This window comes from Medicago truncatula, chromosome 6 (genome assembly GCF_003473485.1).
Source record: "Medicago truncatula cultivar Jemalong A17 chromosome 6, MtrunA17r5.0-ANR, whole genome shotgun sequence".
Lineage (NCBI taxonomy): Eukaryota > Viridiplantae > Streptophyta > Magnoliopsida > Fabales > Fabaceae > Medicago > Medicago truncatula.
The window spans coordinates 16,039,148-16,058,412 of NC_053047.1; the positions used below are offsets into that span (position 1 = coordinate 16,039,148).

At 33.6% G+C, this 19,265-nt stretch overlaps 1 protein-coding gene across 1 annotated transcript; it reads right to left on the bottom strand.

Moving 5' to 3' along the window:
- Positions 1-6,910: 6,910 nt before the first annotated feature.
- Positions 6,911-9,469, bottom strand: LOC25496293 (peroxidase 12). Its single transcript, XM_013596574.3, has 3 exons — positions 9,201-9,469; positions 8,187-8,378; positions 6,911-7,683 (listed from the first exon to the last, which is right to left on the bottom strand). Exons 1-3 carry the CDS (start codon positions 9,456-9,458, stop codon positions 7,129-7,131), a joined length of 1,005 nt encoding a protein of 334 aa, XP_013452028.3. The 5' UTR covers positions 9,459-9,469; the 3' UTR covers positions 6,911-7,128.
- Positions 9,470-19,265: the final 9,796 nt, after the last annotated feature.

Below are 19,265 nucleotides of genomic sequence, written 5' to 3' on the forward strand. Positions count from 1 at the left end.
GCAATTTTGTTTTTATTTAGGATTTCTGTCATTTATATTTTTTTTTGTATATATATATATATTGAAAGAAAAATGATTTATGCTCTTCGTTTTCTTCTCATTGTACTTTGCTACTAAAAAGTTTATCCAAGTTTTGTAGTTATGATAGACAGGTTACGCCTCTATGACACAGAAAAGATTTGGTCGTTGCAGTATGAAAAATATATGCTATCTTTGAAGATCAAATGTCTGGACAGTAAAATCTCGTTATTAAATGAGAGTTGTGGTCGTTGTGAGGCGAATCAATTAGGTAGTGATTGTGAAGGGAAGAAAGAGGTGATCAACATCGATTACAATACTCAACTTCAAAATATTTTAGATGATTTCTTGGTGTCAAATCAAGTGTCATTTGAGAAGTTTGATGTTCAGTGTGGTGATCTTGATGAGAAGACACATGAGTCTCAAAGGAAGTTGGTTAAGATGGAGACAAAATGTCACAAGGTTGTGGTGGAAGAAAGTCCCAAAGTGAGGAGTGTTGATATTTGTTCGAAATCTGAACCAACGGAGGTTAAGGAAATAATTCGTGTGCAAATGGATGCACGTCCTTCTCTAAGGTGGGAGAGCTTAAATTCCAAAAGATCAAAATTGAGTGCATGGGAGTATCTGATTCTTTGTGCTAAGTTCATGGAATTCCTACCAAACAAGAGGAAGAAGAAGGGTGATTTATTTCTTGTATCATTTTTGCCACCCTAACAGTGTTGAAGCGTCAAGCTCAATGACGTAAAAGAAAGCGCTTGGTGGGAGGCAACCCATCGGATCTTAGATCTGCTCAGGTATTGTTTTTATTTTTTTTATTGCATTTTATTTTACATATTAAAAAAAAAAAAAAAAGTGGAAAGATGGACGAAAAAAAAAAATCAAAGTCCACATCAGTTCTTTTACAATCACTCGTATTTGTCAGATGTCAATTGTGTCAGTTGAACTTTTAATCATTGTGTTGTTTATTTGGATAACTCAGTTGTACCCCATGTTATGTAATTGAATATGAACTTGTTTATTATTGACGAATTTGTTTATTAGTTGACTTTTTCCAGTTTAGTAACAATTGCTTGTTCAAGTGGTATTCCAAAAGTTCATAAGGAGGTAGTGACTTGTATTTCAAAGGCGAAGTGTACGACATGTGTGATAGGTAGTCACAACTCCCAGAAATCTAACACTGTAAGGTTCATGGCCAAATTTTATTTTTTCAATTTACTTATATAGTGTTCCATGCATTTACATTTCTAGAACTTGCATTGTTTCTTTACTTTCGATTGATCTTTGTTATATACACACTGAGGCAAAAGTGCTTGGTCATGTGAGCCTTTTGAAGCCTACCCTGATTTTAATTGAAATTTTATCCTCTTTTTAGCCAAATTGAGCCGGTAGGTCTAGATCTTTTTGTTCGGTGACAAACTACATTACAAGCTTAAAGACTTTTAGGATTTATCCCAAATTGTTTTTCTGAGTTAGGCATTGTAGAATATTGCTAAATAATAAGTTTGGGGTTGCTATTGGAATTTACAACCAATTAAGTTTGGGGTGGGGTACTAGAGATAAAGAAAGAACATTATCATGAACAATATGCTAAAATGGTGTATTCAAAGAAGAAGAAAAAAAAATGAATAGAATGAAAAAGGGACAAAACATTGAAAATTCGAGTAACTTCACACTCGATTGTCCCAATTGTTATAAATAATCTCTAGTACCCGTGCAAGTATTGTTGTTCCAAAGGTGAATGATATATTGAATTTGTGCTTTAACTTTTGTAGGAGTGCCTAACTCAAAATTTTGTGTAGCCTACTTATCCAAATATTATCGCACCTTCACCTAAGCCTCGTTATAACCATTTAAGACCTCAAAGTGTGCATTGACATTGATTTTGATTGACGTTTAGAAACTTTTCAAGCGTATGATAATATGTAGACCTGCATGTCGACTGTGTGTGAACCCTTATCAAATTGTTGAGTGGAGTTGTGTATGGTGGATGCAAGCAAGTCAAACTAGCTCATTTTTAGTTAGTAGGGAGATGAACTTTTGGGTACTATCGCTTGATCAGGTAATTGCTATTTTACTATCGATTGTCAACATTACAAGTGAATTCCTTGAGGACAAGGAATGATTCAAGTTTGGGGTTGTGATGACAGTCCGTCATATCACATTTTTAGAGTCTTTTTAATTAAGTTTTAATTCTATTTTTATTAGTTTAGTACTTAATTTAGAGTCCTTTTTAAATAAATTGTCATGTTTGAATCAAGTATTGAAATGATTAAAATTGGTGTTTATTATCATGATTATTGGTAACATGATCAAAGAAGAGTAAATCAGGAGGTGTCAAAAAAAGAAATGCTTTAAGAATTCATTAACATGCTTATTTTGATCCAAGAGAAAGAAAGAAAAAACGTGACATGCATCATCAATTAAGAAGGCAGCTAGGTCACAAGGATTATAAAAAGAGCGACTCACGCACAGAATTAAGATTTCACGTTGGGGAAAGTGAGCCGTACCAGGAGATCACAATTTTGGCCACATGGTTTTGGGAAGATAGAGCCGCACAGTAGAAATCAGCTAGGAAGCACATGATAATTGGAGGACAACAACAGCACCGTGAGATATAAACTGTGGAGCAAAGCCGGCAACGACGAAACTCTATCAGTTTATTTTTTTTATTAAATTGTTTATTCGTTTGATCATGTCTTGCTAATTTCCTTGTTGATTAAGCCATGATGAACCTATTGTAATATATGAATCAGTAGTTGATACTCTCTTTATTATTAATGTTATTCAGTCTTTATTCAGAATTACTTGTTCATTGCTTTTCAGATAATTGCTTTGTATGACTATTAACCCTAGCTTCGTGCAATTACATGAATTGATATTAGGAATTGAATGACTATTAACCCTAGCTTTTAATCCTGAAATAGTAATCCTGTTTGATTCAACATAGGAACCTAGAGATAGGAAATTGAGGATCATGACTCATGAATTAACGTTCTTTTATCGCTTCCGCGGTTATTCAATCGGTTTAATTAACGTTCTTTTATCGCTTCCGCGGTTATTCAATCGGTTTAAGAGATTAAAAGGTTATAACCTATGAAAGGATTTTGAGTCAAGAGATTGATCAAATCTACTTAGTTAATTTGTTGTAAGGATTGAATAGTAATTAATAATAAAGGGAGGTAAACTACTTATATAAAACAATAGGGTATTCATCGGCTTAATCATCCTTCTCAAATCATATTTCAACAACTTATATCTACTTTTTATGCACACAAATCTACTGCCTCAGGCACTTATAAAATTTACACATCCTAGATATTAACTTTATTGCTAAGTTGAGATTAACATAGTCCTCATGGATACGAACTTATTTTATTACTTCGATAGTTTTAGTACACTTGCTAAAAGTCTATCAGACATCGTCATTCTCATTGTTATTATAATATAACATCATCATTTCCCATCGCGGTAATTTCTATAAATATATATATAATATTAACCGTCATCATTCTTTGTCACAGTTGTAGGACTCCTCATCATTACTCTCTATCATCCATTTATATCACCACTTTATCTCTTCATTAATCCACACTTTACGAGTGACTCATTCTACATCAACATTCCTTTATTTTATTTTATTATTCTTCTCAGAGAGGTACTCTATTCTCTTATCTATTCTAGGCCCTCTATATACTTTATTCTGATACCATACCCTATTCCTAATTCTTAGTCTTAAGATATTTACTTGTTCATTATCATTACATATAACGTCTTCTCTCTTTACAACTAGATACTACTTCACCATCGTCATTAACTCCTTCATACTTATTCTTCTCAATAAAACCACTGTATATCTTATTACTTTGTTCTCATGTTCGTAGTCATCTATGCATCGTCCATTCCCCTTGTCTTAAATTTGGTCTAATTTAGAGTTATTATCTCACCCTATCATTAATTTTGACTTCAACAACTTTCCTCACTACGACTCCATTATAATTCATGGCTTTATTCTCTTGACATCGGTCATTATTATCATCGTCTAACCTTATAACTAAAATCTCTTATACTTCTCTTGCTACTTAACTACTTCAGCGTTTAAATTCGTCTCTAATTTGGGGGACTTATATTTATCCTAGCCATCTTGAATTAAACATCTCCCTTGTCTTTCATCTTATCATTGTTTTTCACTGCCTACGGTCTGTCCATCTTTTAAAAATCATTAAATTCACTTACAACGATATCATTGGTTTATGTTTTAGAATCGCTATTATCCTGAGGTAATAACTTCTATTTATACCTACCCACACTTCCCCATTTATATGCAGAGTTTAAGGACCTTTACTTTTAATCTACACTCTAACGCTCACTGATGCTCTCATAGATGTTTTGGATTCCACTAGAGGGGTTACGCTGAAAATTCATGGAAAGCGCAGCATGATCCACATGCTGTATTTCAATCATAACTCAAGTTATAAAGGTCCTAAAGGATCCCTACCAAAGATAATTGAAAGGTAACACGAACGTGCTCTCTGGGGGCACGACCGTGCACCCCTAACACAACAAAAACATCGACTGATGGGCACGGACCGTGCCTACAAGTGGCACGACCGTGAATGGGTGTCAGGTACTAAAAATCGTAGTTTTGCTGCGTTTTTGCTTACGGGGATCCTCCCGAAACCCCGTTTTCGACCTAGAACTCACGAAATTTGACGTTAAACTTCACCCCATGATTACCATGCCATTCAAACACGAATTCTTTATTAACATATAGGATTAATCATTCTATTTAAGGCTAAAAACTCAATTAAAAACTTAAATTTGTTTCCTCAATTCTCATCTTTCAACTTCGCATTTTAATTCGTTCGTCAACGATCTCTAATCACAATCTCATATAATAACAACAACGGCCTACCCTAAACTCTTTATAACCCCACAATAAAAACATAAACCCTATATATGAATAGATTCTACCCCTTACCTTAAATTCTTCAGAAGTTACGGCTTCTTGGCTTTCTTCTTACTATCCTCTTTTCTTGTTTCTAAGTTTCAGCAAAAATGATCTTCTGATTTCTGACTTTCTATTTAAATTAGGGAAATTGGTCCATTCACTTAAGACTATCTTTCTCTCATCTTCTTATCATAAATTTACTTCCACCCTCCCCCACTTATTTATTACTCATTTTTCCACACCTCCTACTTCTATTATTTCATTTAATTCCTCTCCTCATCATATTAATCCTCATATTACATCATTACTCATCAAAACTCTATTTCTTTGAACATAATATAATACTAAAGAAAAGTGCATCATCATAATCATAACTAAGACTCAACTTATTTTAATTTTATTATATTAATTAATTAAAAATTTGGGGTGTTACAATACACTCACATATACATATATAGACACACACACATATATACATACATCTCCCTCTTTTTTTTCCTTAAAAAAAAAATATCTCCCCTTTCTTTCAGCAAACCCTTATCTAACTTCTCTCCAGGAACTCACCCACCGCCCTCACCCTTTTATTTAAACCTTATATTTTCAAGATATATTTTCATTGGTGGTGGGATGAGTGGTGTTTGGCCCTCAACACCATCATGTTTCCAGATCGTCTGTCGGCCCGTTTTGTTTCATTATATTTGATGTGTAGGGTTGGAGTAATTAACTTTCGATGTTGAATAATTATGGGATAGTCAAAGGTGTTGGTTGTGTCACCGCCACCTTGTTTGTATAAAACTAGTGAAGTCCATCGCAGCTCCGAATATCACTATGGTTACTTGTTGTTCATATGGCATGTTCTTGATCAAGTGGCGACTATTCCTTGTTGATCTGTTGGTTATGGGATCTGAAAGGTGGCTTCAACATAAACTTTAACTAGGATCTAGGTTTCCTGGTTTTATGGGATAGTTCAACAATAGGGCTACGGGATCTTGGTTCTAGTTGATCATGTTGAACCTCCGCCTCTTTCTATAGTGGTTGGTTTCTAGTTTTATTGCTTCGTCCCAAGAGATCCGAAAACCAACTTTTGGGTTGAGGGTTGTCTAAGCATAACTTTTGGTTTCTTCCTAATAGCCTTAAATTTGTTGGCCATAAATGGTTGATGATGCTTAAAGTTGTCGGGTTGATGTACTGGGTTGTCTCGGTGTTGAGGTCAAGTTCATTCGAATTTATCAAGATAGGGGCCCGACCCTATTCGGACCACTCACCATATTTTTGTGCAGTTTGATTTCGAGTACACATAAGCCATTGCGTTATACAAGTAATGTGTGGTTGTTTGTTATGATTGTGTTGTATTAACCATTTTGGTTTTTTTTTTCTTCCCGCAGGGTCAGATTTTATGGCCATTAATTTATGTACTCCTTATATTCATAGGATAAGGCTGCAGGATCAGTCTCCGAAATGAGTATAGATAAAGAAGAATTTGAGGATCAGTCTCTAAAGAACAAGTTGCTGGCATCTTGAGAAAGCCATTCATATTGGTCCTTTTAATATCTTGCAAAACAAGCTTGGAACAATTAAGATTTATTCCATCTTGAGGGGACCGTTAAAAGATAATTAGTTAAAGTTATAGATGTTATTACTTATATAGCAAGTAACCGCGAGAAATGCAACTTATATTACCGCTGTAACAAAGTTAGTTAGTTCCATTGGTTAGATATAGTTAGTTAGTAACGGTAGTTGTGTTAAGAGTTGTTGATCACACAATCTATATAATGTCATGGTACCTCATTGTAATACTCAGATTTTGGGAATAGTAAAATTCCCTCTTCTTACATACTTTGTCTTCTTCATAGCTATGTATTGCAAGCTTATTTTCTACTTTCATGGAGTTTGAGATCAACTCTTAACACACATATTTTAAAAAATCACATTGGGTATAAGAAATTGATTAAAAAAACATAGCTTAGGATTCCTCTTGTTTTTTTGAACAAGTAAGGACTTCTCTTGTTCATAGATGAAATTACAAAATACATTTGAATCTCACACATAACTGCGAGATCATAGGTTTGAACTGGAATGAAGATGTTCAATCAAACAATATCAACATCGAAAATTGAGCTAGCTCTTATTGACGGTACACAAATAAGCTTTATCAAGATGGCTTACTTTGTGTTTACAACATTGCACTTAGCGCGAATTTCACCTTGATTACCCGTCAACACACTCAATTGACTCATCTTAGTAATAGCAACGGAAAACTTCTCAAAAAACAGCTTCTGATTATTGGCAAATGAAGTGACTAATCCCTTTGTTCTCTTATCATTGAACAAGTCTTGGTCAGAAGTGAACAAACCACGACTATTCATTAATTCAAGGTAGTATTTGTTATCAAAAAATGTTGGTGTTCTCAAATCCAAGTTTGCTGTATTGTCTGAGCTTGCATTTGGACATCTAGTTTTGAGGCTTTTGGCTAAGGATTTTTCCATTGTAGGGTCCTTTGAAGAGAGCCTCTTGGAGAATGTGCTACAGTGTGCACGACCAAATGTGTGTGCACCTGATAAGGCAACAACATCTGTGACATCAAAGTTTTGTTCTGCAAATGTTTTGATTGTTTCATTGGTTTTCTTAAAGGGAGATGGAATTTTTGATGTTGCTTTTGTGTTGAATGTTAGACTATCTCTTCTTCCAAGTGGTACTTTAATTAAAGGGCCTCCTGACTGAAATATTCAAACATTAATTTTTATATGTAAAAGAAGAAAAACATAATATAAAGTTAAAATTAAATTAACGACCAACATTTATAGATGAAATATGTAGAATCTGTTATAATTTCTTACTAATCAATTTGTAATGAAAAAAGAGAGATAATTAATTTAATTTTAGCTAGGATGATAGTATAGTTTAAAAAACAATTATTCTATCTCCTTTGAGTAGAAAAAAGAGAGATAATTAAAACTAGTTCATAGAGATAAAAAGTTAATGGTGTTTTATCCCCCGTAATATAGGTCCTTTTTGGTTTTTCCCCTGTAAAATATTTTAAATAAAGTCATTTTTTTATGACCTATTAGGGGGGTATGCCAAATTTTTTTTTTTACAGGAACGTAAATCAAAAAAAATATTTTACAGGGGAAAAACAAAAAATGACATATATTATAGGGATAAAACACCTTTAACCTTAAGATAAATATGTCCAATTCAAACTCATTAAAATTGTTCTTACTTGGAAAACAGCTTCACGAGCAGCTAAGACAGTGATATCAGCACATGAGACTATCCTTCCACACTTGTTGTGCACAATACTACGAATGTCATCAATTGTTCTTAATGCTTCCTTTCTTATTCCTACATTTTTTATTTCACCCTTTTCATCTTTGCCTCCTTTTGCATCCAACAAAATTGACCCATCACATCCCTACACATATCAAAGTTCATCACTCATGCATGGAACACGTTTTTTAATATATATATATATATATATATATATATAAAAGGGCAAACGGCAACCCGGTGCACTAAAACTCCCGCATATGCGGGGTTCGGGAAGGGGTCCCACCATTATTGGTGTATTGCCTTGTTTTTTACACAAGAGGCTGTTTCCAGGACTTGAATCCGTGACCTTCCAGTCACATGACAACAACTTTACCGGTTGCGCCAAGGTTATCCCTCATTTTTTAATATATATATATATATATATATATATATATATATATATATATATATATATATATATATATATATATATATGGTTTTGCTAGAAGCCACCCATGAAGGTGTCTTTTAGCAACCCACACCTTAAGGTATGATTTTCACCTTTTAGTTATAATTTGCTAAAAAACACCTTCATAAAATTAGTTGGTGTCTTTTAAAAAATGCTCATAAAAGGTGTCTTCTAGTAAAACTCATATATATATATATATATATATATACCGCATGACTTAGGCCTTTTGGTCTGCCAGGAGACTAATCTTCAAGTCGACACAAATGCATCAAGTTGTTTTATTCTTTACAAGGGTTGAGCTCCCTCTCAAACCTCAAATCAACGACTGCAAAAGTTGAACTTAGGTTCATTTTTTGTGAGACTAATGTTACAAACTCTACCGTTGGTTATCTTAGGTCTAATCTTGATTATTAGTAAGTCTAGTGTTTTTATTGAGAGCTATATAGTATAGGGATACAAGATGCATATAACTTGGAAGTATGGTATATTTTGAACTAGATGGTTACAGTTACTAACCGTTACAAAGCAATCATGGAAGAATATACGGAGCAAGCCAGGGGCTTGGCCATTGTCCTTCTTCAACACCTTTGAAAGATGGTCTCTCACTACAGTTTCAAGGTTGGGACAGGTTTTGGAGAAGAAAGAAAATGAGAGTCCCTTGACTACTTGGGGATGAGCTTGTGCCTCAGAGGCATGAAAGTGAAAAGCTAATACAAGAGAAGAAATAAAAAACAAAGCATAAGAATAAGTGTCAAGGCAACAAAACCTTGCCATGTTTTTACTCATTTAGTGGATGGCGACTTGAGATTACCAATTCAGATTATTTATAGAAAAATTGGGAGCCTCGTACTATGTTCCTTTTTTGGTGGTGTCCGGGGTTTGAAGCTCAGACTTTGCATGTATTATACATTGTTCATACCAACAGAGTTAACCTCACGTTGACGTATCCTATGTTCTAAAAAAGGCGTTTTAAATTTTTTGGTACAAATTAAAAAATTATTAATTAATTTCATACTGTTAGTTCTTGGTTAACCCGTGCAATGCATGGACGTAAAAACTACTATTTTATATATGATGTTCTTTTTTTATATTGCAGAAAATTATTTATTTCGTGTTTTCTTTCCTTTAAATTTGTCAATGTTTTTTTATGCCGCAATGACACATATGTCTTCTTTTTTTCTTCTTCTAGATTTACCGATCGTACCTGATTAGAAGGTGACTACCAGTTCAATATCGTACAGTGGTTGAATACCTTAGTTGTTGACTGGAACGACAGGGGGAGTGTACCTGCAAACACTCCTTGCTCAAGTAAGGTATGAGATCAGAACGAAAGGATAAGAGAGTGAGTAGATTCCAACAATGGGGACTGCTAAGAGTCCCCTTTATATAGAGGTGCGTGTTTGCAGAGTCGTTGTAAGGCACACATGTGTTTGGCAGATTACGGAATCATGAGAATTGTAACTGTTGAGGAGAGGTTTGTGGGAACATGGAAGGAGACATTACTGACTGTTTGAATCACTCTTCGTTGGCTCCGAGCACCCTCCTCGCGGGGAGGGGGTATAACACACTTGAACCCCACAAGAAATATTTAATGCAAATAAATTAATTAATCAAAAGAGTTCAAGATGTTACTTCTTCATTTTCTCAAAACATGTATAATTCGGTTTTCATAAAACTCGCAGTGGAAAACAACATCATAAATATCTCAGCAACATATAACAAGAGAGCATATGATAAGATCCTTGTGGAGCGAGAGGGATTCACTTTCAAAGTGGAAGTTCAATATGAGAGGAGACCGTTGTTTTGCCATCACCGTTACTCTATTGGACATAATATCTCCACTTGTCGTTGGTTAATTCCTCAACCGCCAAATGATAAAAATGATCGTGGTAAACAAATTATTGTCGTTGAGGCAGCGCCCCCTAAACCATCTCGAAAGCAGAATGATGGGGGAGCTTCCACTTCAGCCAATGGCAGTACTTGTACTTGGGTTCCGGTTCCGATTACTTCGACAATTACTACCTCTCAGAGAGTTCCAGTTACTTCTGCCTCTGCAACATTGGCTTCGACTTCTATGGCTATCCCGACTTCCATTTCGTCCCCTGCTATTGCAGTGGCTACTTCTCAGATGATGGTCCCTGTGCCCAGGACGTCTTTGTCATCAACATCTTTTAGCTTCCCATTACACAACATGTTTGATAGTATTTCTAGTGAGAAGTTGCCAGAAGCTACACCAGTGATTGAGTTTGTGTCCCCAGTTGCGCACGATGACGTGCATTCCGAGAGAGTGGAGCAGTCGCATCCGACATCGCGGGAGGAGGTGCAGATCCCAACGGTTGACGATGTTACTGCTACGCTATCTTATGATGTGGAACATAATCATTCGACCCCGCGGGAGCTGGTGGAGAGTCCCAAGGGTTCCCATGAGCATGTTCCACATTCATCCATTGTTTAGCATGATGACATGCATGATGTATCTGTGGAATCGATACAGGTTCAGACATATAATTTGGTTGAGCACGTTGACGTGCATTCTGTTCCACAACGTTCCCCCATGGCTGCGTGTTCCATTGATAAGTCTTTAGTGACCCATGAGGCTGTAGAGAAACACCTTGAGGGGTCTAAAGAGGTTACGCAAAATCAAGATGTGCATGTGGCTGTCGAAATTCAACAACAAGAAGTTCATCCCAGCAAAAATATTCAACATGGTTTAGACTTGTGGGATTGGGTTCGTCAATTTGATGAGAGATCAACTGCCGAAAACATCACACCGGTCCTAACAAGGAAACAAAAGCAGAAATTAAAATTACAGCAAGTCGTGGGGAAGCTGTAACGCCCACTTTGAATTATTTGATTTATTTGATTGTTTAAATAGGTTTAGAGTATATTTATATGATTTATGTGATTAAAATGATTATGTGGTGTGTGGTTATTTATTAAGTGATGTTATTTTATTTTAATATTTAATAGGATAAGATTTGAAGATAAAATAATATTGAGATGAGGGACTGTTTTGAAATCTATAAGAGTTTAGTGGAATAAGTGGAAATAAGATAAAGAGGGTTGAGGAAATAAATAGGAGAAACATAGGTCAGAAAAACATTTCACGTGAAAACAAGCCTTTGGGGGAGAAAAAGGGAGAAGAGCCAAGTGAAGAACCGGAGAGATCGTAGAGCTTCGTTCGTCAGAATTAAGGTAAGGGTGGGACTAACATTCAATCTTCTTAAGCCTGTGATTCTGATAATTAGATTTAACATGTTGGAGGTTTAGTTTGAGAATTGGGAATTAGGTTTTCCATTGTTGAGTTTGATTAGAAAAGTGTAGAAACCATGGTAATTGTGTTAAGAATTGATGTTCAGGTTGTAGAATAATCATAGGTTAAGTTTCCCAACAAAATTGAGAGTTTGTGTTTGAGTCTGGTGAATTAAGAGTGATTCTTAAGTGAAAAACGCATTGTTAAACTGATTTTTGAACTGCTGTGAAGCTCAAAATCTGCCACCGAGTTTCCAAAATCGGCCACCGATTTATAAGCTGATTTTCTAGCTTTGGTTCGACGAAAATCGGCCCCCGATTTGTCAAAATCGGCCACCGATTTTCTGGCAGGCAAATCTGGAAAATATTCGTAATTTTCACTCTTTTTTGTTTTGAATTTGCTTTCGGTGTAAACATGAAAGTTGTAGATAATTAAGTTAGCTTTCCAGTGGCTTTGGTTTGACTTGAAAATGATGTTTAGTTTTTGAGATATGATGAAAATAGTCCAAGGAGGTCTTGGTGAAATCTTAGGAAAATTCAGTATAACCTTTTCTAATTTAATCCAAAACTTATAGAATAATTTCAACCCTCAAAACTAGAAGTACTATGAGTTCAATTAAGGTGTTTAAGAGTATTTAACCCATGTTGTGAGTTGATCATTGGGGTAGGGATGGAGGTTGAATATAACATTACTGAGGATCTGTGAAGCTGTTATAATATGATTTAATGTTGATAGTAATGTAATATATTTGTATATGCATTATGTGAATTATATAAGATGTTTAAGTTGATGTTGATTATCATTTGATGTTGTTATATCTCAAGATGTTTAAGTGATGCCTATGTTGCTGTTGTTGGTTATGTGAAATATTTATATGCCTTATGTGGAAAATGTATGATGTTTAAGTTGTTGGTGATTTTCATTAATATTGTTATGTTGCGAAAGAGCGAATGAACCAAAGTAGTTAAAGAACTTAAGATGAGTGTTAGACAGTAACATTAAAGGTATAAAAAAATGAATAAAGAATATGATTGTAAACGATGAGAAGATCGTTAAGACGAAATGTAAGAGAAGGTAAGGAGTTGTATATTAAGGACTGAAAAACATAACAGGAATGATGATAGCGATGAATAAGAAGAGGATCGATTAGCAGGGAGCAAGATGCATAGGAAAGAGGATAAGAGGTAGTAGTTGTAATGATGACAAATATAATAACGACTGGTATCAAGAGAATGAAACCTCGAATTATAATGAAGTATTAGGTTAGATAATAACATTAAAATTAAAATGAAGTTAAGATTAGCGGACGAACGATGTATAGATGACGACGAACGTGAGAACAAGTAATAAGATATAAAGTCGTTTTATTGAGGAGAATAAGTAGGAAAGAGTTAATAACAATTGTGAGGAAAAACCTAGATATATAGAGCGGAGACTTTGCATGTAATGATAACGAATAAGAAAACAACTTGAGGCCAAGAATGAGGAATTTGGTATTATATTAGGAATAAAGTTTATAGAGTCTAGAATAGATGAGAGAATAATGTATGTTCGTAAAATGAATACTAAAATAAAATATAGGGAAGTTGACGTAGAATTGAGTTATGCGTAAGGGTTGGATTAGTGAAGAGATACAATGGTGATATAAACGGTTGATAGAGATGAATAATGACGAATCCATAATGTGACGAAGAGTGATGACGAAGATATTATATATATGTAATTAAATAAATACGATGAGAAATGATAATGTTTATATGTTAGTGATGATGAGGATGACGATAACTATATCAGTATGATGATGAGAGTAATGATGTTTATCTATGATGATGATGAGGGTGGTGTGTGTGTGTATATATATATATATATATATATATATATATATATTGACTATGAGAATGACGACGTATAATTATGATGATGATTTGAATGATGGTGTCTAACATACATTGATGATGAGAATGACGATGTTGACTTATGATGATGATGTGAATGATGATGATGTGTTTGTCTTGATGTCATGCATAATAGGAAGAGTCCGAATTTATGATTCTGATTTGTTGATGATGTTATGATCTTTTAATACTTGTAGAGTCTGTCTCATGCATGCATATAGAGTCGTGTTTAGGAATCATGATGACGAAATGACGATGAAATTCCAGTAACATATCTCTGACAAATTATGACGATGAAAGTCCAGTAACATACCTCTGGCAAATTATGACGATAGGTGTGGTACCACAATCATATAGGTCATTAGGAGAGTCCATATGCATATATATGATGATGTTGTATTGGGTGTTTGAGTGTGAATATGATGTGCTGCTGTGACTTGTAAAATGAAGAGATTATACATAGTAACTGTTGAGACTGATGAGATAGTGGAGACTATATTCTTTTGATATTTATTTAATGTGCATGCTTTTCTCTATTATTTTATTATGGCAGGATTTCTCACCCTTGATTATGTTGTGTTGTTTCTATTATTATGGGAAGATGTTTATGATATGATGAATTATGATGTTATATGATGATGATGATTAGGTTGTGTTGTATATGATTATTATTATTAAGTGATGATTATGTTGTGTTGTATATGATTATTATTATTAAGTGATGATTATGTTGTGTTGTTTAAGTTATTATGAGATGATGATTATATTGTGATGTTTATGTTATTGTGAGATGATGATTATGTTGTGTGTTAAAATATGATATTTATGAAGTGATGATCTATGTTGGTTATGATTTGATTATTATGTGCTATATGATGATGTTTATAATATGATGAATATGAAGTTAATAATGATTAGAAGTTGGTTGAGTTATTAAGAAGTATTACATTAAGAATTATTATTACTAATAGATGAAGTTTAAGTTGTTAAATGCATTTGATGAATTATATGCTTAATATTATTGTTTCTGAAATCTCACCCCTTCTGCTTGAAATGTTGCTCTTCGTATGAGTAACTTGCAGGTGATCGAGTTTAAGTTTCTGTTAGATTGCTGTCATGGGTGGATTATCTCTCACGTGTGTCTTTAGGTGCTCTGATACGTAACGGGATTGGGAACTTTGTTATTGTTTTTTTTTGTTTTTGTCAGGTAGCCTAGTGGCTAGAAATTCACTTTTAAAGTGAATAAGTGGGGTGTCCAGGGTTCGAACCCCGGCCCCTGCATATAATAATGCATTGTCCCTGCCAACTGAGCTATGCTCACGGGGACTTGTTATTGCTTTTCTATTCCTTACGTATTACTTAATGAAGATTATGACTATGTTTTTAGGTTGGACTTTTATGAGATGTTTTAAATGAGGCCTTCGTGCCAAAGACTATTTTTAGATGATTGAATAAATTCCGCTGCGAAGTATTAAATATTATGTTATTGAATTTTGAAAGATAATTAGTTAATTATTCTGTTTATGATTTTAAGAAAAGAAGTGTGACATTCCGTTTGTAATGATTACTCTGATTATTTAAATGAAATTTTTATGTTGGGAAAACGGGGTGTTACAGAAGCAGGCTACTAAAGCCCGTGCTAGGGGTGATCACTCTACAAATGCTCGATGAATTTTCTCTATTGGAGTGTTAGAGGGTTCAATTTGGCTGTTTTCTCTCCCTAATGACTTGAAAGTTGATTTCTTTAGGAATAGATATGATTTACCAAATTTCAGATTTCCATAGTCTGTTTTTGGGTGTTTTTTTCTATTGGCTTCTGTTTTTTTCTTGCTTTCTGTTTTTTCTTTGGAGGGATTTGGCCTATTCCCCCCTCCTTTGTAATTATTTTCCCCCCTTTTTTAATAAAAATTTAGAGTTTGGCGGCATAGGATGGAAGTTTCTCGAGGTGTCAACCAAGTTGGGATGTCGATGTTGCCTCTTGTCTGTCCTCTCTCCTTGCTTATCAAAAAGAAAAGTAAAATAATAGTACAAAAAATGTAGGTAAAACGCAAGAACTTATTTATTCCTCATCCCCTTATTTTTATATTTTTCTCTATTATCTGTTATTTTTCTTGAACTTATCACTCCTTTTTAGCACGGAGAAATCTGTTTCTGGTGTTATAGGAAAACAAAACAAAGTTTAGGAATTGATATACAATTGGTTATAAACTCACACACACAAGTGGAGGTACCAGGGTTCGAACCTCGGTTATGGCATCCGGCCTAACAATTTCGGTATTTTGGCAGTTAAGCTAGGACTTGTGGATGATACAAGATATATCCATTGACAAAGTGGTCAAATTAAAATGTTTCATGTTAATAACAACTCATTACATGTCTACACAATGATGGTTGTGATAGGAAAAGTAAGGATAACTTGAATACTAATTGGCTCTAGCCTCCAGATGGATTAAGAACCACAGCCAATTTACTTTCCCATGAAGGAGGAGGAGGGTGGTATTTCCATTTTTTCAATTCACACGGGTAGAGTATATAAAAGGGTAGAAAAATGGTGAAATGGGAAAGTATGGTGTCAATTGAAATGATGGAAAGCTCTTATAATTTTGAAAGTGAAATGCAGAAATACGACACTATTAAATTGTTCTCCTTTCCTTTCTGTATTGGTTTGGTTGGTTATATTTTGCAAACCTTCACCTACCTCTTTTACAGTTTTATTGCTTATTTTTTCTTTCCCTCATTTTCTTTCATTGTTATCACTAAATTCAAATATGAAGACCATTTTACTAAATCGTATCATTCTTATAGCAACTAACAAATCAAATAAAAATATGAGTCAAATAATTATTTAGAGTTTGGTCATTAAAAGAGTTGCAATATTGTAGGTAACATCTTTGTAGAATTAGACAGTTGGATTTGTTTAATTTTTTGTATTATTCAATCTAACCACACTTCTCTGCAACAATCATTTTTATGTACATCATTTATGTTATGAGTTGGACTTCATTTTTCTTCTTCTATTGATTATTTCCAACATATTTCCAACATGTTCCCTTCACTTTCAATGCATTTTTCTTATTTGGTTCAAACATTGCTGAACAAAAGGTTGTAAATGGAAGCCAACTTGGCTAGCCATATAAGAATGGGATACAAATATACCAATCAGTTTCATTTATGCTTTTGAAGGTGATGTAATGTTAGAATGTTGAGGTAAAGGTTTCTTCTAATTGAATTTATGAGGCTCTTACTCAATTATTGTTGAGTTGTGCACAAAATGTAAAGTGGTCATGGGGTGTTACACCAACCGTGCACAAAGTTATGTATATATATCTAATAGTTTTGTTTGTTAGTGACATCTATGTTGGATGTCTATTATCATAGCTTCTCAACACAACCTTTAAAATCTAAAATAATTTAAATTTATATTGTTTGAGTCTTCATTAGTGTCTTACTTTATTAGGTTTAAACTAAAGAAGTTTTGTTTTGGGGTCTATTCACAATGTTCAATTCAAGAGGGTCATGCCAAAAGTATGTGATTTGTTTAGTTAAATAGTTATTCTTTAATGTTGTACATTTATATTTGTATAATTTGGTAGTATATTAAAATATATACTTCAAATTCTATTAGGCTATTAGAAACTGTGTGAAAATTTATTAAAAAAATTGTAATTTAAATCATAATCAGAATTATGCAAAAAAAATGTTATTCAAAATTTATATACATTAGTGCAGTAGAAAGAGCGAACACGGGCACTCAGAAAGAGCGAACACGAGCACGGGAGTGTCCGTCTGAACGGTAGTTTAAATAAATGCATTAATTCCTAAAGTTAAAAAATATATAAGTATGTTATTTCCCGTGCTTAGCAAGGATATCGTACTAGTTACTATCACTGGTGAGTTTTTAGATTTAGGCCTTGTTTGTTATGCTAAAGGAACAAACATAGCAAATTGTTATACTTAAGAGACAATTAATGATGATTTTTAATATGAGGAAAAGTTTATTACAAATCCAGAAGAGCCAAACACTATTTAATAATTGGTTGATTTAAGGAACAAAAATTCTGTATAAATTATAGTAATAATTGATAAAACTATTTGTTACTTGTGAAGAGTATCGTGGAAGAGTATGGCTGAAATTGTTAAATTTGTTTATGTTATGATTATCCTCTTTTATGTATTTCTTGTTTCAATGAACATTGATGGTAATACATTTTTTATCCATTTTAAATTTCGTTGTTTACTTTATAAATAACATTTCATCTCATTTTAATTATATTCTTTTATTCTCGTTTTGTATCAGCATTTGATGGGCATGGTGGGCCTCCATGTACAAAAGTTTCTGATTGTCCACCTAATTTGGTTTGTAAACCTGGTTATAAACTAGGTTGTAGTGCAAATTACCAATGCATATGTTATATGAAAATGTCATTTTAAATTCCCATGTGATTATGCATTTAGGGCTGGACTTAAGAAAGTACAAAAATGTCCTACTAAAATATTTCACAAGCTGTCATTTAGTTATAATGTTGGTATCGATTAAGTTTTTGTACTCTATGATAATGGTAATAAAATAAAATAAGGTAGAGAATAATAAATAGTTTTTACCTTACTTGTAATTATATAGTTTAATAAATATGTCGTAGTATTGATACCATTGTGATTTTTTTCGGTATTTCATATGCTATAGACTAATGTGTGATTGATATACTTTGATATTGTAAAATCAAATGGTTTATCATAAGAATTACAAGTTTTGAGTACAAAAGAGCTAAATCTTAATAGGGGGTATTCCAAAACAAAAACATTTTACAGGGGGTAAATCAAAAAAATAATTTTACAGGGGAGAAATCGAAAATGACTTATATTACAGGGGGTAAAACACCATTAACCCTAAAATCATCATCATAATCTTCATTAATAATAATCTCCTCAAAAAAACAACAAGGTTTCAATTTCACGTTTCACATAAAAGACGGATAACTACCCACATCATGACATTAACCCAACCAACAATGATTCATTCTTATTTTACCATATCATCATGAAGATAAAACCAATTGCAAGTTATTCGGTCATGAAATCATATTTTAACAAAGTTCATCTATTTTCACCACTTTCTACATCTTCTAAGCAAGTTAACAAAACAAGGTATACATGTTCAAACAACTCAACAAAGCATATAAACTAGTCACATATGATCACAGTAGCTTACAATATACACAACATAGGCCATTTCCCATTAATTCCAAAATTTCACTAAGTTCGTCTCATTTTATCATTTTTACAAAAAGAATTTCATTTTCAAAGCAAAACAAAGTTAGAGCTCATGTAAACCATCCAAAACCATTTCATAAATCATGGTTACAGTAAGCAACTCAAACCCCACCTTCTTTCCTTTGAGAAAAACGAGTTTCGGAAAATTATGCGTTCTTGAGC

Bases quoted from the DNA above. Each gene is read 5' to 3' on its own strand.
- LOC25496293 (XM_013596574.3), bottom strand. From the start codon at position 9,458: ATGGCAAGGTTTTGTTGCCTTGACACTTATTCTTATGCTTTGTTTTTT. The intron at 8,379-9,200 runs GTTAGTAACTGT...TGATATGTGTAG, and splicing joins TCCATGATTGCTTTGTAACG to GGATGTGATGGGTCAATTTT. The intron at 7,684-8,186 runs GTAAGAACAATT...TGAATATTTCAG, and splicing joins CTCGTGAAGCTGTTTTCCAA to TCAGGAGGCCCTTTAATTAA.